The sequence below is a fragment of the Betta splendens genome, chromosome 7 (genome assembly GCF_900634795.4).
Source record: "Betta splendens chromosome 7, fBetSpl5.4, whole genome shotgun sequence".
Lineage (NCBI taxonomy): Eukaryota > Metazoa > Chordata > Actinopteri > Anabantiformes > Osphronemidae > Betta > Betta splendens.
This window is the reverse complement of record NC_040887.2, coordinates 17,017,654-17,039,499: the sequence shown is the minus strand read 5'-3', so window position 1 is coordinate 17,039,499 and position 21,846 is coordinate 17,017,654. Positions and strand designations below refer to the sequence as shown.

Below are 21,846 nucleotides of genomic sequence, written 5' to 3'. Positions count from 1 at the left end.
CCTTAGGACAAGTTTCAGGTTTTCAGGTGCTGGAAGGTTCACATTCATGTTGAAACAGTTACAAGTATAAACACTGTCCAGCCATCGTACCGCACACTCCTGTGTCCAGGGTGAATGTGCTTTGGTGCAAAATGATCCAATTGCCCCCAGAACCAAAACAAGACTTAGTGAAGTTGCTGTGAAACCAGAAACTCAATGTTTACTCTGGTTTAATGTCAGAGATTTAATAAAGTTTGAGTCGTTCAAAAACTGGCTCAGAAAAGCTGAAGTTGTGCTCATGTGTTTGTCTTGAGTTTACAAGTCATCCATTATTTAGGTACATGTATAAGTGAGTATACAATTACTCAGCAGAAAAACCTTATTAGTCTCCAAAAATGTCATGACCGTTAAAGCACTGAAGTACTAAAGTACTGTAGTTAAAACTGTGATGCGTTTAAACTGTCAAACCACCGCCATGAACCAGCATCAGTGAACGTGGGGGTTCCCTCGCGGAATCTCTTCGACTGATGGTTGATCCTAAGGTACCTCCGAGTAAACGCTGCAGTGAATCATCCCTCCGAAAACAGTGATGCTGATGAAGGCTGAAGAAGGATGTCGACTTTCATGTGAAACGCTTGATGTTGGGAGAGCACAAAGTGCGGCGTTGGCTCCAGCCCACGAAGGAGTGGGAGCCTCCACAGGCGGCCTGTGATTGGCTCGCGCACAGCTAACTCCATTTTGGAGAACAGCTGTTTGGAGACACAACCTTTTCCCGTTGTTTGGAGACGGTACCCTGAGAAAAGCACTCGGGCTTTTTAACACACTCCCTGCGCCTCAACACACGTTTTTTAAAAAAAACAATCGTGCTTCGGTTTCGACCCAGATCGACGAGCTGCGTTTTTGTTCGCCTGTCGGGAAACTTAAACGGAATCCATGGTGTTCGCTTCCTATTGTAACAAGTGGATAACAGGAGGAGACCTGGCCAAGGTTAGTGGCGCTCTCTTCTCCGCTCACATCGCAGACGTGCGGGGTTTGACGTGGAAAACAAACGTTGGTTCGGCGAATGTTGCGGGGAAACGTTTGCGTGAAGCTTCGGAGTCACGAAGCGACGCGGTGGCTGGATTTTCGTGAGGCATTTCTCCAGACAGCTCACATCAGATCAGATCAGATCAGCCGACGGAGACAATGCACGTTTCTTGGCAGAGCTGCGGCCGCGACCGTTCATCGCTGGTAGCTCCAGCACAATTACAATATTAATTAGATTAATCTGTCCTCGACCGTATAAACGATTCGGGTTTAGTTTCTTGTGTGTGTGTGTGTGTGTGTGTGTGTTTTAGACGTGTGCGCGTGCATCCAGCTTAAAGGGCTGCCATACACGTCCTTCCCACACATTAGCTGCTGCACCTATGGAGCTAATTACAGACTGGATGGCTTATGTAAAGCCTCCGTCTCCTTAGCTGTTGTTTTTTGTTTGTTTGTTTTTCGCTTTTTTTATGCACATCAAAATATTCCCACACCCCAAGTGAAACACAAGTCAGCTTCGTTTACCTAACTCCGTAGTATCAGCAAATATGAGTTCAAATTAATGTCAGTTCAGTTAGACTAAGCAGTGAAGGTTGAAAGGTGGAACAGACTGGAGGAGCTGAGGATCAGCTGGTGGAGGAGCTGGTGGATGAGCTGAGGATCAGCTGGTGGAGGAACTGGTCAATGAGCTGAGGACCAGCCGGTGGAGGAGCTGAGGACCAGCCGGTGGAGGAGCTGAGGACCAGCCGGTGGAGGAGCTGAGGACCAGCCGGTGGAGAAACTGGTGGATGAGCTGAGGATCAGCTGGTGGAGGAACTGGTCAATGAGCTGAGGACCAGCCGGTGGAGGAGCTGAGGACCAGCCGGTGGAGGAGCTGAGGACCAGCCGGTGGAGGAGCTGAGGACCAGCCGGTGGAGAAACTGGTGGATGAGCTGAGGACCAGCCGGTGGAGGAACTGGTGGATGAGCTGAGGACCAGCCGGTGGAGGAACTGGTGGATGAGCTGAGGACCAGCCGGTGGAGGAACTGGTGGATGAGCTGAGGATCAGCCGGTGGAGGAGCTGGTGGAGGAGCTGAGGACCAGCCGGTGGAGGAGCTGAGGACCAGCCGGTGGAGGAACTGGTGGATGAGCTGAGGACCAGCCGGTGGAGGAACTGGTGGATGAGCTGAGGATCAGCCGGTGGAGGAGCTGGTGGAGGAGCTGGAGGAGAAGCTGGGACCCAGCTCTTATTGGCGCTGGCCTCCACCCTCTTACCTGCCTGGACAAACAGACGAAAACAAACTCAAAACAGAAGCAGTGACTCAATTTAACAACCAACAAACTGTAAGGGGAAGAACCGTGAGACGTAATGAGACACACTTCATATGACAGTTTTGGGAATAAGAGGCAGTATTATTCCAACACGGTCCTTTTGATTAAAAATATTAGAATTGAATGAATGAATACATTTAGATCATTTCCTAATTACTAAGGATTCGGTTTTGTTCCATCCAGTAATACTCAAATTACAGCATTGTTCCGGATTCACATTTGCACATTAATAAGCAGGTTTTTTTCCTCTTTTATGTAGAAATCCAGTCATGACAGGATTAAACCACATGATGAATTTAAGATTACATTTTACATTCACATGCCAGATGCAGCTATCTTTAGAAGAGCGCTCTGCTACTCTGACCAACCAAACATGGTCTGTTATTTGTCAAAAGGAGAGCCGCTGTGGACTAGAGAGGCCCTGCTATTAAACAGAGGTGCACAGAAGCCCCGGTGACCTTGGACTGAGCCCTGCAGAACCTTTTGTCCTCTGTCTTAATCATATTTATAGAATTTAAAGAAGGTGCAGACAAGAAGCGCTGGACCACACGTATCCATTAGCACATGTTCTCATTCACTGCCGTTGTGACGCTCAGAGGCCTTTGTGTGTTTTTCATGTTTTGTTTTTTTTTGTTGGTGCCTGAGTAATTAGATCACTTATGATCATGTTTATTTGGTGTAATGTGCAAAGAGTTGTGTTTCCAGTTAGTGACTGCAGATAAGTTCAAGGCTTTTGTGCAGTGAGGACATTACATAAATAGCTGTATAAAGATATAAATAGCTGTTGGTTCTACTGGATCAAGTGGCTGTTGTGTTTGAGTGAATGTGTCCAACGTCAGCCACAGAGTCGCTGAACAACAACGTGGATCAGACAACAGAAAACCATGGACGCAGCCAGTGGTCTGACCTCGGCGTAACTATGACTTTAATTCAGGGATTTTTAGTCCACCGTCCGTGTCTTTTGTTTTTAGCCGTGACGTCTCCATGAGGAGGAAGCCGGTGACCTTTAGTGACCTTTAGTCTCGTGTGACTGATGGCTTTTACTCCAATACTCACACATTGCCGAGCACTGTGCCTGCGTCACCTTGTCATGTCCTACTCGATAATGCCATAATACCAAGTCATAGATCATCGTCCGCGTCGGTGATGATGATTAAGCTGTCACCACTGATGATAGTTCATGATAGTCTTGGTGCAATTAGTGAAAGCCAGGTGCTATAAATAGATCTGTAGGTGATGGTCGTCAGGTTTGTGAGTGTTTTTTTTTTTTTTCTGCCTGTGACAGTGAGTGAAGACTCTGTTTTGTTTTTAACCACGCTATGATATTTAGATGGCTTATTGTGTTTGTGCAGTAATCGTAGATCTCAGCTTTCAGCGTCCGCTTTCCTGCTGGCTTTCCAGCTCTCCCGTCTGATTACCTCAGGTCAGGTCCAACTGCTGATTGATCAAGGTGATTTGTGGGAGTCGGGGCAGGGTGAGCTGGAAAACCAGCAGAGGACTGGGATTGATAGATGATAATATTGATGTGGAACCTTCCAGCATCATGTTTTTGATTACAAGTTTGAGTTTTCTTGAGAATCTTGTAATATCAAACTATTCCAAATAATCCTGATTCTCATCAAATGATAAACTAATATAATGGTGGAAACAGAACATTACTTAATTTCTGTGGGTATTCTATGTATATAAACAAACTTGACGCTTTGTGCAAGGCCAGGACATTTTTCCTGTGAAGGGGAGAAGTCGTTACTGACGCAGTGATACGCCACAGGATAAAACCCTGGTTGTGTAGGTGTAATATTATTATTACTGAATCTGAGTCTTTAAAAATTTTAGTTTTTAATATAATTTGAATTTAATTTAGTTGTTACCAGCTTCTATCTTTTAAGAATCAGCTGAGCTCGTCCACGGGTAGGTTGAAAATTTTCATTGTTTGTAATTCTGGGCACAGACGTGGCGCCTGTGAGGCATCTTGGAGCCTTTTCTCTGCTGTGTAACCGGGTCACCACTGACCTGGATCGACCCGGTGCATCGTAAGTTTCCACTAGGACTGAGGTGCTAATGCTGTTTTCACTTTATCTGGTCAGGGAAGGTTTAATCGAGCCTCATTATGCCAGTGGCTCCGCTTCGTGTGGATCGCTGTAGACGCGAGGCTCATGCAGGGCAGGATAAGATGATTTGATGTGAAGCTCCCTTCATGGAGAAATGAGAGTGAGCTTTAATTATTTCTGATGGAGTGGCCCATTTTAAATCCCATGTGATGTGGGAAAGTGCTAAAATTATTGAACTCTAAAAGTGACGTGACCTTCATTGTCTGACAGAATCAAAGGGTTTAATTTAGTTGTTCTCAGGGATTTTAAAGCTCTGTTGATTTGAGCTGCTCAGAGGAGGAAAACAAAAAGCTCTGCTGCGTCACAGAGACCCACAATAATTAAAAGTTACACACAAAGACTGGTTTAAAATAAAATAGACCTTAGGTACAATATAAACTGTTTGACCTAGACTTGTTATTTTATAGCAGTTTAAATTGTGAGGTAGTCAAACGTGACAGAACACTGTGCTTGTTGGGGCTGAGTGGCAGCTCCAGCTCCAGCACACCACCAGTAACCACCACCAGTAACCACCACCAGTAACCACCACCAGTAACCAGAGCATCACTGCCTTGGCTTCGTGTCATATCCTCTCAGCATGTAGCAGCGCTGCTCATGTCCACGCTATAAACAGCTAATTACTGTGCAGCAGCAGCAGCAGCTTCTGTCTATTGTTTACAGACGGAGGAGGAAGAAACCCTGTTTTCTGTAGCCGTGACGGTGTCAGTGACAGCTGGCCGAGATCCCGCCCGAATCCTCATCAGGCCGGGTTAACTGACGGACGCTTACTTTACTCTGTCCCAAATCAAAAAATTTTTTAGAAGCAGCTTAAAGAGTCGTTCTATTTACTGATCAAGGCCTGTTTTAATTGAAGCAGAGGTTTGGGGAGGAGTAGTGAAGTCTTATGTGATGTGGAGAAAGAAATCCCACAACCAAACCACGTATTCAGCTCAAATAAGTGAAGCAGGATGTTTTCTGAAGTTCACTGGATCCTTTCAGGGATGTTTCCTTATTTAGGAAGCACAATAAACACGCTTGCATTCCTTCCCTTCGGCTTCATCCACTCCTCTTTTTCCGCTCGTCCTCATCTTACTCATCAGACTTTCCATCTCTCCTCATTATCACAGTCGTCATCCTCCACTCCTCTTTTTCTTGGTGCTTCCCTTGCTCTCTCCCTTCATCTTCCTCCTGTCCTCGTTTCGCTGTCTTCCTCGTTAGCCCAGGGATCTTGTTCAGCTTCTCATGTGCGCCTGGGAAAAGACGGGCCATAAACAACACCGGTAAAACAACCACCTGCTTCCTCTGAAGGATCTGTGTGATTAAATGCATGGACAGAGGTGGAAGCAGCTGTACAGGAGGGTGGGACCAGATATGATCGACAGGGAGGATAATCAAAGACAATATCACATTTGTTGTTGTAGTGTGGTGAAAGCTGGCAACTAGGAATAGAATGCAGGTAATTATTGCAAAGGAAAATGAATGGTATTATTTTTTTATAAACAATAGAGACTCTTAAAGTACATATTGCATAGATTTAAATTCTATCACTACTCTACAGCTTCAGTCCAATTTGAACAAGGCCAAACGTTTATGCATTTTTTAATTTAACTGACCAGTTGCTTTAACGGTTAGAGTATAGAACGTTATATAACCTATCAGGGGCTGTTTTGCCTCCAAAATATCAGTTGTTTTAATGAATGAGCCTGTTGGACTGACTTTTTGTGAAGCATGTTCCTTCCATTGTGTCCGTTTTCATGAGGCGGTCTGTGAAATGTCTCGCCAATGACTCCAGACGAACAGTTGCTGCACCATTTGGAACCCAAGATGTGAGAATGTGCTTTTTTATTTCTAGGAGAAAGGCTTGTAGTCACAGTCCAGGCTAACACCTGCTCCTGACCGGCCGGTGAAGCGTGAGCTGTTGATGACACTTAGTCACACCCAGCTCACACAAACACAGACAGACCAGGGGATTCCCTGCTGCCCGAGGCTCATATGGCTCTGTCAGGCCTGGAAGCATTGATCGACAACAGTTAATTTGCAGTTTCTGGACCATAGACACACACACACACACACACACAGAGTGATGCCATCTCCACATCTCTGGTAAAGGAACGTTCACTGGAATCTGCCCTGTCCTATGGTTCATCCTGCTGCTGTGCTGTGGGCTGGTGATGTGGTTCCCCCCTCTTCCCTCTTTTGGCCTTGAAGTGAATCTGTTGCCTTCTGATCTATAGTAATGGTAAACATGGTCTGTTTGAGAAGTTCTGCTGTCTCTCACTGCTTATTATGCAGCCCTGCATATGAATACATGAGACTTGGTACCTTGATAAGATCTGATAAGTGCATTGGGTGACTGAGCTGCATCCGCTCTGACTACACAGATACGGGAAACAAACAGAATGATTCCATATTTAAATAGTTCTGGTCCTTTTCACTGAAGATGCCGCTCTCTGAGGCCTAGTGTCGGTCCTGAATGAAACCTCAGCCAGGACTGGCAGTGTTGTCACTACGAGGCGTCCAGGCAACCGGTGATTCTAGGAAGCCGCTCAGACTGAGCCAGGAATAATACTGTGTAACCTGATACAACAGAGCACAGACGGAGAGCAGCGATCAGCCTGGACTCTGATTTATTCACTTAAAGCAAGCTCACACATCGCATAATCCTTATCTTATAAAGGTTTTAAACATGACTCAAACATCTAGAGGAGACTCTGTGGAACAAAAGATGCAGTGAGTTCTCAGTGATGTTTGACTGAGTCACATGTTGTGGACCACCTGTAGTTCACGTGCTCCACAGCTGATATCCCAACATACAGTATTCCCCTGCATCAGGAAGTTAGGAGCCTTGTGTACAGCAACACACACGTTTGTCTCTCAGGTTTCCAGCTCTCACCACCGAGGCCTGTGTCGTTTTCCTGCTCTCTGACTTTCTAATCTCCTGTGAACCAAATGCAGCCTGAAGTTTCTCATGCACAGAGACAGTTGATACTCCGTCTACATGCTCCAGGAGCTGAAATGAAGACAGCAGTTCCACAGTTTGTTGTATTTTACGTTATAATTGAACATTTTTAAAGCTGGTTTCAGAAAGCTCTCCTGCAGAACTTGTCCTCAGTCGTTTCACTGTAGAGTCATTGGCGGAGGATCGTGGCTAATAGCTGTCATGTTTCTGGTGAAGCCTCACTTTGTGAAGCCATTGATGCGTTTCGCCTCTGAGGGCTTTAATGCTGAAAACTCGTTGGATCCACCGCTGCTACGAACTGAACCTGTGCAGCTCAGCTGATTTGATCGGGCCTCGGCTCTGTGGGGAAACCGCCTCAGCAGCAGATGCTAATAGCTGTGGTCAGGCCTCTTACTGCATCTCCTGTTGCCCAGCTGGTTCAGCTCAGTGTGTTTATTTAGAATGGCAACTGTGTGAGTGTGGCAGTGATAATTCAACACTGACTCTGTTCAGAGACTGGTTGAGATTGGTCAGTGCCACTGAGAATAACTCACTTCAATATTCACAATTTTATGGCAAATCAGGCCCTGGTCCCATAAGAAAAGGAAGCATGAGGGCAAATCCATGCACCACAACTCAGCAGGGAACCGGGCTCTTATTTATTTATGAGAGTGAGGGCGGACAGGAACAACAATGCTAATCTCCACAAGGAAATACAGCTCCCTGTGTTTGGAGTGGCTCATTGTGAGCGAAGCAGCTGCTGACATCATGGGAACAGACGAAGCTCAGACCATTTGACGGCTGAGAGGCAGCGAGCAGGAGGCAGAGCTAACGCTCCGCTCAGTGACGGACCCAGTGGATCAGTCTGGATGTGGCTGCAAATGAAGCAACTCTGATCGCTTGGGTAAGAGTGGTTCCCAGTCTCTGTCAAAGGTGTGGACTTTGAATTGGACCAAACAGGATTTAGAATCTGGGACATTGTGATGATGCTTTACTTGGTTCCTCTGTGTAATTTGCTTTCTGCTCTAGATTCTAGAATCAGCTACACTTTCAATAAGTTGTGCTCGAGGCCATAATGTTGATCTTGTTCAGAACGTTTTTCTTTTCTTTAACTTAATTCTATTAATTGTTAGTAATTTTATTTGATAAAGTAAAGGGTGAATGTGTTTAAAGAGTCCTGCTCCTTTTACACTGTCTAATCTGCAGTAGACAAGCAGACAAACCTGCTTTTTTGGTTACATACAAGTTTTTAAAGAGAGGCCAAACTAATGTTATTGCAGCATGTGTTGGGTTTTTGTGCAACTTTATACAGGAAGCTCTGGGCTTCTTTCACTTCCTGTAAAGGATTTTAACACAAGGTCCTAATGATAAATAGTTTGTCTTACTAAAACTCTCATCTGTCAGAACAGGAGCAGCCCATTTTATTAATAATTCTTCTATGATCTTTATAAAAGGCCTGAAGAGTCAATCATTAATTAAATCACGTAATGAGTAATTACTACAGATCTGCATCATTTACTCCTTCTTAGAAGTTCCAGTTTACTTAAACACTGATGCTTTTTCTAACTAGAGTACATTGGTTTGAGGTCTGAGACACTACGGAACATGATCGGTTGCTGCCCAGCTCTGCCACACGCAGCAGTTGGACTTGGCAAACTAATGGACCACAGAATGAACCAAGAAGCCAGTCTTTGTGTGGTTATTGCACATAATGTTAGTTTATTACACAAATGAGGCTTAAAAGGCTCCAGTGGGGAGGCGAGGCTGCCTCTGTAATGGGTGTAAGTGGCTCCACTGACTCATGCCCTCAGTGATCTCTTGTTACATGTCGCCTCGCCCAGCACGGCTTGTGTTTGCATACACGCTGTCCTGCTTTGGTTTAACTCACAAAGGTGTTGTTGGTGGATTTGTGCAGATGCTGTAATGCTGTTTGTTCCCTTTCAAATGACCATGGCTTGAATTGCAGAGGCTTCTATTACACAGGGTGAATCCCCACATCCACAGCAGGGGGGAGGACGGGATGCAGCGCGAGGTGCAGCTCTCTGCAGTGATTTCCCCTTTGAGGATTGACTTGTTATTGTCTCAAGTGAAAATTCACACCTGTGACATTAGTCCTGCGGTTTTGATTGCATCCATTCTCCATCTGTCTGTGAATCCTGGCCTCTCACGTGAAGACACCTGCTTTAATGAAACTAGGACGCGCTCTTTAAAAGCTGACTATGACTGAATTTCTGGGACATGAAAGAGGTGATGTTTTTTAGTCCTGCGTCATAACTATGGAGTAGTTCAGGAACATTCCTCATACAAAAATCTGTTTGCCTCCCAGCTGGGCTTTGGGCACAAGTTGTTGTAGACCTTAGGTTTTTAGAAATGAGTGAATGAGTCATTTATTATGCAGATTAAATAATAAAGCATGTACCGGAGAGCTGCAAAACTGGAATCACTATTTCAGATCAGTGTCCTGCAACTAGGTTTGCATCTTTGTTTGCATCATACAAATCACAGCAGGTGAACAACAACAAGCTTGACGGCTTCAGTTGCCAGTTCAACAAAACAAGTTCATTGCATCAGACTTGATAAAGTGATTTTTTTCCAGCATCATTAAACAGCTGAGACCCGACAATCAGTCAGAGAAGAGCAGCAACACGTGCTGAAGAGCAGAAGGTAGGACATCATCGTCTTCATCTGTCAATGGAAAGGTCAGATACAATCCATATGCAGGCAGCTGACTAATTAATAAAAAGAAATAGCAATTAGATAATGCTCAACAAGTCACGCAGCTGGTCATTGAGGAAAATAGAATAACTGCACTTAAACGTGGTAGTTACTGCTGCTTGTATGCTGCGGCTTTATATTTTAATGAATCGTGTTGGTGGAGAGCACAGATCTAAAGGGAATATGTTGTTGTTTTGTGTGTTTATAGTGAGTTTGATTGTGATTTTTGGTTAAACTTAACCAGCAGCTAAATAACTTCTCCCAGAAACAGCTGGTTTTCCTGCACCTCAAACAGTTCATGGCTTGTGAGTGAAAGTTTCCTATTCAATAATGGCTGCGATGATCATAACCAGCTAAGCTTCACTTCATAATGTTACTAAATGGATCATTGTCATTAATCAGCAAATTATTGATCACCAGCGGAGCTAAGATGTGTGAATCTACACAGAGCTCAGCTTTTACACCACGGTGGCAACAGAAAAGTCACAGGTAGTTTTCTAATTGATGGTTAGAGCCTGCGCTTAAGTTGGTGGGAAAAGGCAGGAGGTGTAATTATGAAGCTGTGAGACACTGGGCTCCGTCTGTGATGACGGGAATCTGCTTAAATAAATGACAATCTATCCGAGCAGAGTCTGTTACGCCACCGTCTGCCGCCTGCTGTGCTCCATAGAGCCCTGGGTAAAACACCCCGCTGGCGTTTTTACCTGAAGGGCCCTAAACGCCACACGGCTTCATGTTCAAGCTTGCTGCCTGTGATTCTCGGGGACTGACCCTGGGTGCTTCCTTTTTGGCACATAACACAATGAAAAGAACTGTGGCATGGTTTGAGTTCTCCTAACGGCGTCTGGGAACAGGCTGGCCCTGGGTCAGCGCAGCGCAGCCTCCTGCCAGCTTCTTCTTATTCCTCTCATTCCTTCGCTTGTTTCCGTTCCAGCTTCACTCAGATGTTCTGACGGCGGCCGAGCACCCGTCAGACATACATTGACCTGGCTGCTGCCTGGTCTCCTCTGTTCTTCCTCCGCTTCCCCACTGAGTCATAGGTTTTGTCCTTGTTTCTGAGGGGACACAATCAATGACCTCTTTTTTAATATGGAGAGAAAACAGGAAACTGAGGAGGAATTAACGGCTACTGTTGACTGGACTAAAGTTTATTTTCATTGGTTTAAGGGCCTTTTACTCTGACTTTCCTCATTGTTCTCTTCTTCATGCAGCCCTCATTTTAAATCATTGACATGTAAGTATCTTTTATGACAACTAAATGGATTTTAGCGTGTGGGAGTGTTATGCCCTGATTTATTTAGAGTAGCTTCTTAAGTTCTCACGACCACCATTCGGACCCAGTGAACCTGTGTGCAGAAATAGAAACGTCAGCTGTTGCCTCCTCCTCCTCGAAGAATGAATGAACCGTCCCTCCGTTGCCACTGAAGGCAGCAGTGGGGTGATTGATTGGCTCCATCCTCTCCTCCTCCCTTCTGCAGGTGTAATGAGAGCACAGGCCATGGACAGATGATGGACGTAGAGACGTCGTACTCAGACTTCATCAACTGTGATCGCACCGGCCGGAGGAATGCAGTGCCCGACATCTCAGGGGAGGGGGCGGTAGCGGGCAGCACCAGTGAACTCACCAAAGACCTGGCTGGGATGGACCTGAAGGCTGCAGGTCAGTGAAGTAACCAGATGTCAGCTGTAATGAAGACTGTGGGTTACCTGGTGTAAAGGTTTGTGTGAATGGTGAGAGTAGGTCTGTAGCTGTATCTGATACTGGGTACAGCATCTGACCCACATCCACAGCAACTCGCATCATTGAGATTTCTTACACAATTTTAATCGAACTGTTTGGATGCGAGTTTGGTGCAAATGTCCTACAATAATCTCACTAGTGTCATCCTGTGGAGCCTGGAAGCATTTATTGGCAAACCTCCTCTGACTTGGTTTCATTCAGTGCTCGGTTTATTGTTTTCCTGCAGAAGGAGAGGCGGGGGCCTCGCCAGCCCCTGAAGCAGAGACCTCCACCAGCCAAGATGCCCAGGGAGGCGGAGGTCCATCCTAAAGTCTGCCAGAGACAAACCCAGAAAGATGAGGAGCGGCTTGGGCTCGAACCATCACCTCTTTATGGGATGCGATGCGATTGTAACATGGGCAGCAGAGCAGTGGACAAGTGGAAGCTTCAGACCGTTTTCTTTTGTGTCTGGCTCTGTTAGTCATTTGTGTTCCCGACAGACAAGAAAGCACTGATTCTTTGTAGATGGACTGAACACAACTCATTTATAATAACTCAAACTGTTGTTCCAGCCTAATATGGAAATGTGTCATGGAGAGAATCTTCATCACTCATTATCTTTGTTTTCTTTCTGCGTGTGTGTGTGTGTTTGTGACCCTTGTGTCTTCTTTTTTTTTAAGTAACGAGCATAGTTACTATTATACAGTCGTGTATGGACGTAATCATATTTATTGCTAAATGTTCAGTGATAACTTTGTGATAGCAATTTTCTTTATGTAATAAAATACTTATGAATTACTGTAATTGAAGTTTTTAATTTGCTGGGTTCTGATGCATTTCAAACTCTATCATGAATGTGATGCTGAGATGTCCCACAGACTCAACTGTCAGTGAAGTGTTCATTTAAATGCAGTTATTAGATTTCATCACAAAACAGTTTGAGTGTTTTATTCAGGCCAGGTATTTTTCTGTGCAGTATACATGTGGCTGTTATACATTGGGTTGCTGGTAAGTACTTTAAATAATATATACATAAAACGATGCAGAGAATCTGACGTGTAAAACCACACTAGGTCAGATGTGGCTGTGCAGCCAATGTAGAGCCACTCTGCCCCCTAGTGTCCATGTGAAGCTAGGCTTTTGGTATTGAGCTGTTTAACCTGATGTTGCTGCTGTTTTACTGGTCAGAGGCAAAGAGTGTGCGTGTCGGTTTCCCTCAGATAACGAGTTTCCCTGTAGCCAAGTCTTTTTCCTCATAGGTAGTAAGTTCTGCTCAGCTTCCATGTTTTTAACTGATGGAGCTAATTCTTCGCCAACAACGTTCCCTGATTCAAACATTAGAAAGCATTCAGAGTGTCTATGTATTAAAATCTGCCATATAAACACTTAGCGAACGCCCTGATGCTGTGTAGGTAAATGAGGCAACGCCATGTTGGATTTCGTCTTTAGGGTTTATGTTCTTGCACTGTTGTGTCTGATGGAAGGAGCCTGTTCCGTGTCCTTCCCGGTCGCTTTAGAAGGCGGTGTCCTGGATCATCCCGTAGGCTTCACGCAGGCTTTGAAGCAGCTCCTTCTTCTCTTCCTCTGGCAGGAAGCACGACTGAGCAGAGCAAATGTTCTATGGGACACAGCACATGTTCAGGTAAATACAGCAAAGCCAACCTGCGACGCTCCAGACCTGACTGCGTACTGAACCGGCACCGTTTGGTTCACTCTGGTGAACTGTCCTGCTCCATTAAACCTCATTAAATGACTGCTGCATCCATTAAAGCAGAGTGTTTACACTTAGGCATCATCTAATATGTTAATTAGATCGTTATAGGTTCTTAATTAGCAAATTCTTTTACGTCCTTCTGCTCTTTAACCAGTTCATGACTTATTTTTAGACAATAAAGAGAATCTAATTATTCCTTTATTATCATTGAAGCCTCCGTTTATATACAAATAAAACAGGCCTGACTGAGCACAGAGCGTCTCCAGCCCATCCATCATGTCAGTTCATAGTCCAGTCCTCTAATTATTCATGCATTTGATCTCACCAGTCGTTTGAATTCCTCCTCAGTGAATCCCATATGTTTGTGCACGGTGCTGTAGTCCATGTGCAGGGTGGAGTTAAAGATCAGGGGGTCATCTGTGTTCAGGGAGTAGTTGGCTTTGTCCTTCATGAACCTGCGCGAGGGAAACAGCCAGGTGCAAACCACTGTGTTACAGACCACTGTGTGACGTGCTGTGTGAGGAAAGCAGCTTACGTGATGATGGGATGCTTGGTGAAGTCCGGGTCACAGGCACCTGTCAGTTTGCTGGAAACAGGACACATCTGAAATCAAACCAGAACACACTGGTTTGAGAAGCAGCTCTGCTCCAGGTCTCCACCAGGGATCAGTGTATAACTGTCAAAAGGTCATTTGTGATAGTTTTTATAAAACTCTCCCATGTTCTGGGAGACCAGTGTGTTCTGGTGAAATGATCAATGTGTGATGAGGAGCAAGAACATGATTGCATGCATCCTATGGATTATTGCATACGTATATACTACATGTACACCTGCAGTACAGTTTTTTTTCCTCATATCCACAGGACACACACAACCTGCTGGGAAACTAAGGCCATAAGCTGGACTGCGAGTCAGTTCGCCTCACCTCAAAGTGCATGTTGTTATCCAGCAGTGTTCGGTATAAGGCCTGGTCTTCCACCGTGCTGTAACCATGCCCGATGCGTTCAGCTTTCAGCACGTCCACAGCCTAAAATATCACATGGGAAACATTATGAACCACAGAACAACATAGCATGTGCAGAATGTGCTGGGTGTTCCCAGAAACACGGACACAGCTCTGGCTGAGTAGAAAACGTGACTAAAACATTCCTGGATGTTCATTCCTAACGACTGCTCTCTGCTCATTAGGACTTTGTCTGTACCTCTCTCACCACCGACGCCGGGCCCACCTCTCCTGCATGAACTGTCCTGTGGATCCCACAGCGGATCGCTTCCTGTCAACCAAACACACGGCAATCAGCCAAACATCTGGATTTCACATTTTAATGCAGCAGCATGAGCAGAGGCGTCCTGTAACATTTGGAAATGGTTTGGTTTGGAGAGAAATTTTGCCTTGGCTCAAAAACAAATCTGCTGTTATATTAAGAACAGATGTGGTGTCACTTTACTGGTCAACAAGCTCCTCATGTGGTGAATTCTTACTTTACTACTTCTATAAAAAACAATGTCATGTTAAATTAAATCAGGACATCCAGCTGTTTTCATTTATTTCTCAACCTCACACCAGACATGACTGGTTTCATCTCCATGTTTCCACCTGGTAAAGCAAAGCTTCCACTGCTTAACGTCATCTTCATATCACACACTGCTTCATCACACAGACTTATGGATGTGCACCATCTTCATGTTTTATTCCTGTGAATGATTATCCAGCAGCTCTGCACTGTTTGGTTTTATGGCCGGTTTATTAATTATTTACCGACAGTTTGCCTCAATGACTTCTCACCATTTGTTAAATGTGTAAAAGCGAAAACAGAACATGTTAAGAATTCATGGAGCAGTTTTGTGTAAATCCTGGTGTTTGTTTTTCATCTACAACGTTCCTGGTTAATGCAGCATTAGGAGAACAATCACAAGCTGTAGGTTGGTGGTTTGCGTTGCCTTGGTGATATCATGGTGCTAGTCACCAGGATGGAGAACTTGTTTACTGATAGTCACCAAAATCCAGGGTTGAAATCCAGTCGTCCCAGTGGAGTCTATCCAGCGCTGTCATGCATGAACTGGTTCCTTCTCCTCAGTTCTACAGTTTGACAGCGGTGCTGTTTTAATTACTAGCTGCTGGCTGACAGCCAGAGCACATGGGGACGTTGTTCAACAAACAGCGTTGGTTAGAGATAAAGAAATGTGAGTCATCGGTTTGAGATTCTATTCGGGCTTGCAGCGGTTAAACCTGACCACAAACCCATTTTACTGCTAAACAAGTCAGTTAACAAACAAACCGGAGTGTTTGACTGAGTCTCAGTAACTGGTATAAGCACATGCCGGAGGGTCACGTGGACACATACAGTCACCGGTCACTAATTTAAGTCAATATTTTGATTCTACTTTTACAAGGTTATTCTCAGTTTTTAGGTTGAAGCAAGGTTGTGTTTACTTTATGTGTATATGTATTCATCACATAGATTATATATGTGTATTTACTTTATGCATTTTCCTGCAATTCCCCAACTTCAAACTAAACCGTGTGAGTTGAGTCTTGTCCACGCCTTCAGGGACGACCACCCACCTCATACGCCTTCTTGTGCTCTGGATTGGCTTCACAGTTGAGTGACTCATCACCTGCCAGATCGATGGCCACCACCCCATCGCTGCGGTACTTCTTACACAGCTCCACGACGTCTTTGGACCATCCTGGAGCAACACACAGGCATCACTAAACAGCTTGGTTATTCCAGGTCCAACATACACAGGCCCACAGACGATGTGTAGGTGAATCAGCCAAGACAATTACACCTGTAGTTGTACTGACACAACAGCCATCTGTTACACAGACGCTGAGGCCTCAGTCAAGAGTTGATGACTGGTTTGGTTTCATCCAGCTGTGGATGTTTCACCTTTGAGATTCCATCTGTACGACGGGCAACAAGTAGGTGAAAGAGCAGCAGAGTCAGCGTCAGTGATCCATTTAGGCTAATGGAACCAATAATTCACTGCCCCTCTTCAAATATAAGAATCCAGGTTAAAGCGGCCTGTCACTGACCTACTCGTGCAACTCACAGGCCTTAACATCAACCTGTGCGTGAGTGGTGGAATTCATAATTTTAAGATAATTACAATTAATCATGGTTTCTCTGGTGATGATTTATAATTTACATATTAGTATATGAGGAAATCACAAATGCATGTGAACAGTGACAACATGCTGGTTACAGGGACTCTGAACGTTGATCTTATTTTTATGTGGCTCCTGTCCGTTCTCTAATACGCAGAGGAAAACAGCACATGAAGAAACCTTATCACAGGGAGTTTGGAGACGTGAGCATTAACAGTTCATTACTTGGCATGTGGCGCATGCAGCAAAGAATGGACCTGGCTTTAATCCTGAAGGCCTTCTCCCCCTCCATGAGGCCCTCGTTCACCAGGCGCACCACGTCGTCAGGGGTGACGTTGCCTCTGCAGAAAAACACAAGAAAAGAATGAAGCTCTGCATTGACTTCACCCAAGGTCAGAGCTAGGATGGAAGACGTACTCGCTTTGGTTCCACGGCAGAGGATCCACGTTAGCATTTGCCAGAAAATGGGGGCTGTATCGGAGCTCAACGTAAATGACTCCTTCCTTTGCTTTGTCTTCAACAAACTCATAGGCGATTCTTTTTATGGCCTCTCTGTCCCCACTGCAAAAGAGAAAAGGAACAAGACAGAACATCATCCTCCTGGAGGATTTGACTGATCAAAATGCAAATAATCTGTTATATAAACTGAGATGAGTGAGAAGTGAGAAGTGAGATGATACCAGAAACTCATCAGCAGAGAACAACAGTGTGTCATGTGCTGTAGACTCAGCAGAAACCTGGCAGCATGGTGTGCTTCCAGCATAAACACTGAACGCTGCTCTTCTCTTTGCATCACTGCAAAGCTTCAACTTTAACCAGCAGGTTCCCCATGGAATCTAAGCTGAGGTTCACACAAAGCCTTGATGAAGAGGAGGAGAACACATGACAACTGACGCAGGCGACGCTGGGAAAGACTCCGTCACCAGAACTAAACTTGAAACTGAGCCGCAGCGTCCTCAGAAACTGCTTCTCTTGTTGGTTCAGCTCAATAACATCATGTTCCTGTCACGGGGTCTAACTGGGACAGTTTCCTCTACCGTCCTCCGGAGACTCTGGCTTTTGCATCCACTGACTTCATTTCCTGTTTCCTCAGACTAATCATTGTAACCACGGTTACCTGGACGTTGCTAGTTTGGTATTAATCTTATTTACACATGTGGATCTCTGACACATGTTGGTTTCTATGTGTTGTTGCTGGTCACAGCGTAAACTGGTTGGACCTTTTTTCCAGGAATTCTTTCTGGTTTCATGAACTTGAATCTGTATTCAGTCCTTGTTCCCTGCGCTGTGGCTTGTGTTTGCTTAGTAATCCTGTTTTAGTCCTGTTTTAGTTTTTTATGGATCCTGGTTCTTAATTATTCTGTTCCTTCATCTCCTAATTTTCCTATCTCTGCTTTGTCTCTCTGGGTCTGAGCTGTTTGTTAGTCAGTCCACCATCTTGTGGCCCCAGTTAACTCTAGAAACCTTGAGACTAATCTCACCTGTTGTAAATGGGGAATTTGCCGGTTCATCATTTTGTAACATGAACGTCTCAAAGCTATCAACTAATCTACACTTTAGTTTCTAAGACTTTGGATTTATCATATTTGTGGCGAGTGCATGTGAGTGATAACAAATTGCTGCAATGAAAGGACTTCAGCCCTCATCATAAACACATCTGGCCATAGATCATACTGTTTGCAAAGGTCACAAGAAAACAAGGACCTATGTTTCAAAAATGACTTGTCAGCACTTACGCGATGACGTGCATATATGCAGCAAACTTTTCCAAGAAGTTGGTGAGGGTGGACGGCTCCTGGAGAATGATGATTTGTGTCATCTCCTCCACGGTGTCCGCCGGCAGCTTGATGCCTCGTCTCCTGCACGGAGCAGACGGAAAGGAGGCCAGTTCAATGAGCGAGGAACTAAAGCCTAAACTAAAGCCAGCGTTTCACTAATCTAAACGGGTTGATGCAGAAATGTGAGAGTCCAGTCTGAAAACTAACTTACTTGGCAACATCAAGAATAGTCTGCACCCGGATGGCTCCATCAAGGTGCACGTGCAGCTCCACCTACAGAGAGAGGGAGAATGGGATATATGAATCCAGATCATAGCTGGTGTCACAGACCTGCAGGTCTAACGTTGAGCTGAGCAGCAGTCAATACACATGAACATGTACAAGTTCAACACGCTAATAAAATGTTCCTAACATAAACCAGAGTAAAGTGTATAGATGAATCTTTTATGGAGGATGTTTGTTACATTTTCTGATATCTCTCTCCCAAATCTCACTCTCTCCTACGATATGTGTAAATACATGTATAAATAATCTCTCATTTGTTTGAGTTCAGGTATACAAAATCAACCTAATTTTTCGCTCTGTGGAATCGTCTGTCCTATGCTCTGGCTGAACCGCTGTTAGAGCGACTAGACTGTGAGCATCAACCAAATTACCACAGCTTCCTCGCCCTCCTGACAATGATCACTGCATCATCCCCGCTTCACCTTGACTATAGGAAGTCTCCCATCAGTCATTGCTCACAGTCTACTACAACACATGTAAGTGCTCTCTCTCTCTCTTTTTAATATATATATATATATATATATATATATATATATATATATATATATATATATATATATATATATATATATATATATATATATATATAAAAATGGCATGGACTGTTGATCAGGGAACCAGGGACAAGCTATGTCCATCTGTGTGGGCCAAAGAGGAAAACTCTTCATCAGATGCTTACACACAACAAGAGCTGGTGTGTAGTGTTGAAACTCTTTCTGTGTTTTGCCTTAAAAGCCTGATGTCAGTGATACTAGAATGTCCCAGCTGTTCAGTGATAGATAACAGCTGCTGGAGGCATCTGCAGCTTTAGAAAGCACTGCAGCACCACACTCTTTAAATTAATAAGGGTCAGTGCGGCATTTTTGTGCAACAAACTCTTGGTTGATAAATGTGCAGAATGTAATGTTTATGGAACAATATGTACTTTAGTGCAAAATACAATCCTCAGAATGGACACAGTTGCATAATTCTCAAAACCACATTGTAGAGGAAGTACATGTCAGTTGACAGATCAGATCTCCGTGACTCTTTCGTTTCCAGAAGACACGTCTGTTTCAGTCCACATATGTCCCTCCATGTCATCCTGAAAGCTCAACCTGTAACACTCACACTGTCACTGCTTTGTTCACCCACACAGCAGCTGCTCTAATGATCCGGGTGATGGATCTGTACAAAACCTGGGGTTTAGCTCTTAACTTAAAAAAATAAATAAATAAATAAATAAAATAATATATATATATATATATATATATATATATATATATATATATATATATATATATATATATATATATATATATATATATATATATATATATTTATTTATTTTTTTCACACACACACACACACACACACATATATATATATATATATAAATCTTCTTGTTTAAGTGACAAAAGCCCATCAGACATTGATTTTATGCAAACCTTTGCTATTAGCTCACCATAAATCTCTGCATCTATTACATGGTCGTCCACAGTAATAATAACCTTCAGCTCCTCAGTATGAGACTTAGGCTGCTGTGGCACCAGTGACCCCAGGAGCCGTATCAGTTCTACTACAGCAAATTAATATTTAATGAGATTATCAGTGAAGAAACCACCGCTCCCCAGTGTTCCCAGTGTTCCTCATGACACACACACACACACACACACACACACACACACACACACACACACACACACACACACACACACACACACTGTCTTCCCACTACACTAATTTCCCTTCTTCTTATCAGCTCACACTAGACAGTCAACCCCACACTCCAAAGGCCACTAGTTCTTATCTGTCACTGCCTTGAACTTGCTCCTGTGTGTTGTATCATTTTCTATAGTTTACTACAGACCTGTATAACATAAATGAAGTTATTCCGTCTATCTTCTCAGCGCATTCATGCCTTGTTCACAGACTGAACAGGATTCCAGACACTAGCCCGTCTTTAATATTCAGCGCCGGTGCAGGAATGTACGAGCCTCCTTTCTTCATCGGCGGCTTGTCAGGTCTTGTTCACAGCTACACGTCAAACCAGGCACACTGTGCGAATGAACCAAAGCCGGCGGAGACTAATGAATAAAGTGCTGTTCATGTCTGGCTTTTCTAAGCTTCTCTCTTCATTTGTCTCCTCTAGTCTTCGGCAGCGCGTCTCCACAACGCGCGTAAAACTACCCAGTGTCCGTCAATAATTCATCATCTTTGCACTGCAGTTCGTCGACCTACCTTCGGCTTGTCGAACACCACTTTGTCAGAAGCCATCATGGAGAGTGTGCTGGTGCACAGGGAGCCCGAGCCTCCGGCAGCGCGTCAGCCACTTTATGCGCGAGCGAGGGACACGCCTTTGTTCGTCCGGCGACAAAAGCATCGCCCAGCGCGTTTTACCGCCGCACAATGAGGTCCACTGTGCGTTAACGCAGCAGGTAGAGGGATTAACGTCCCGCACGGCAGCAGCAGCAGCTTTGTGCCCATGTGATGACAGCTTTAAGGCTCAGCTAATTAATGAAGGCAAACCGGGGAAGACGCGGAGCAAAGAGTGAGAGGCGCTCCTCTGAATTTAGATCAAGTACAAAACTGGCCTTTAAGTTGGGACAGCAGGGGCTGAAGGAGGCCCCAACCCCCCCATTCAAATAAGATTACATAGTGCCTGGTGCAGGATTAAATGGTAGTTTTAAGGAAGCCTCTCATCTCAGATAAAAGAGGCAATATTATTTGAATCTAATCAACACAAGATATTCTGCATTTCATTACTTTTAGTAACATGATGATGTCACGCAGATGTTTAGTAGCAAATGATGTCATCTTGCCACTCAAACGTCCTCAGCTCTTCAACCTTGTGGATGGTTAAAATGGTCACGCGTGGTGTTGTTTTTCCTGACTGACTGTGTTTCCTTGGCTCCACTGGAGCTGGGTAGTGATGGAAAAAGTGCCTAGTATGTGGGCGACAGTAGATTCGGTAGTAATAGTGGCTCCTCCATCCTCATCTGGTTGAAAAGGCTCATTACACTTTGACATGAAAATTACTGACTCCTCATGGACATCAAGTATCTTCCCTTTCTCGTTATTCATACGCATTTTTCCATTTGTAATTAAACTCCTCGTTTCATAAGTCCTTCAGTTGAACCACTTGCTCATTAGAGTCGTGGGAGTGTTGGAGTGTATGTCAGCTGTAAGATCAGCTCCAGAC

General features: G+C 44.4%; 2 protein-coding genes across 4 annotated transcripts; one reads left to right on the top strand and one right to left on the bottom strand.

Annotated features, from left to right (window-relative positions):
• The first annotated feature begins 585 nt into the window (after nucleotides 1–585).
• Nucleotides 586–12,580, top strand: pkig (protein kinase (cAMP-dependent, catalytic) inhibitor gamma). 3 transcript variants are annotated; one of them, XM_055510413.1, is made up of 4 exons: nucleotides 586–966; nucleotides 9,938–10,005; nucleotides 11,535–11,716; nucleotides 12,024–12,580. In XM_055510413.1, exons 3-4 carry the CDS (start codon nucleotides 11,563–11,565, stop codon nucleotides 12,104–12,106), a joined length of 237 nt encoding a protein of 78 aa, XP_055366388.1. In that variant the 5' UTR covers nucleotides 586–966; nucleotides 9,938–10,005; nucleotides 11,535–11,562; the 3' UTR covers nucleotides 12,107–12,580. The 3 variants fall into 3 exon arrangements, with proteins under 3 accessions (XP_055366388.1, XP_029011360.1, XP_029011362.1); XM_029155527.3 differs by lacking the exon at nucleotides 9,938–10,005 and having other exon boundaries at nucleotides 652–966; XM_029155529.3 differs by lacking the exons at nucleotides 586–966; nucleotides 9,938–10,005 and adding an exon at nucleotides 7,813–8,245.
• A 129-nt stretch (nucleotides 12,581–12,709) lies between these two features.
• Nucleotides 12,710–21,150, bottom strand: ada (adenosine deaminase). Its single transcript, XM_029155526.3, has 11 exons — nucleotides 20,886–21,150; nucleotides 18,592–18,653; nucleotides 18,339–18,461; nucleotides 17,020–17,163; nucleotides 16,828–16,943; nucleotides 16,057–16,181; nucleotides 14,693–14,764; nucleotides 14,416–14,517; nucleotides 14,026–14,093; nucleotides 13,816–13,945; nucleotides 12,710–13,394 (listed from the first exon to the last, which is right to left on the bottom strand). The coding sequence occupies exons 1-11, from the start codon at nucleotides 20,922–20,924 to the stop codon at nucleotides 13,290–13,292; spliced, it is 1,086 nt and encodes a 361-aa protein (XP_029011359.1). The 5' UTR covers nucleotides 20,925–21,150; the 3' UTR covers nucleotides 12,710–13,289.
• Between the last annotated feature and the right edge of the window lie 696 nt (nucleotides 21,151–21,846).

Coding starts and splice junctions, on each gene's coding strand:
- pkig (XM_055510413.1), top strand. CDS start 11,563: ATGATGGACGTAGAGACGTCGTACTCAGACTTCATCAACTGTGATCGC. Junction 11,717..12,023: donor GATGGACCTGAAGGCTGCAG/GTCAGTGAAGTA, acceptor GTTTTCCTGCAG/AAGGAGAGGCGGGGGCCTCG.
- ada (XM_029155526.3), bottom strand. CDS start 20,924: ATGATGGCTTCTGACAAAGTGGTGTTCGACAAGCCGAAG. Junction 16,944..17,019: donor CTGCCGTGGAACCAAAGCGA/GTACGTCTTCCA, acceptor GTTTTTCTGCAG/AGGCAACGTCACCCCTGACG. Junction 14,765..16,056: donor AGCACAAGAAGGCGTATGAG/GTGGGTGGTCGT, acceptor TTTGGTTGACAG/GAAGCGATCCGCTGTGGGAT.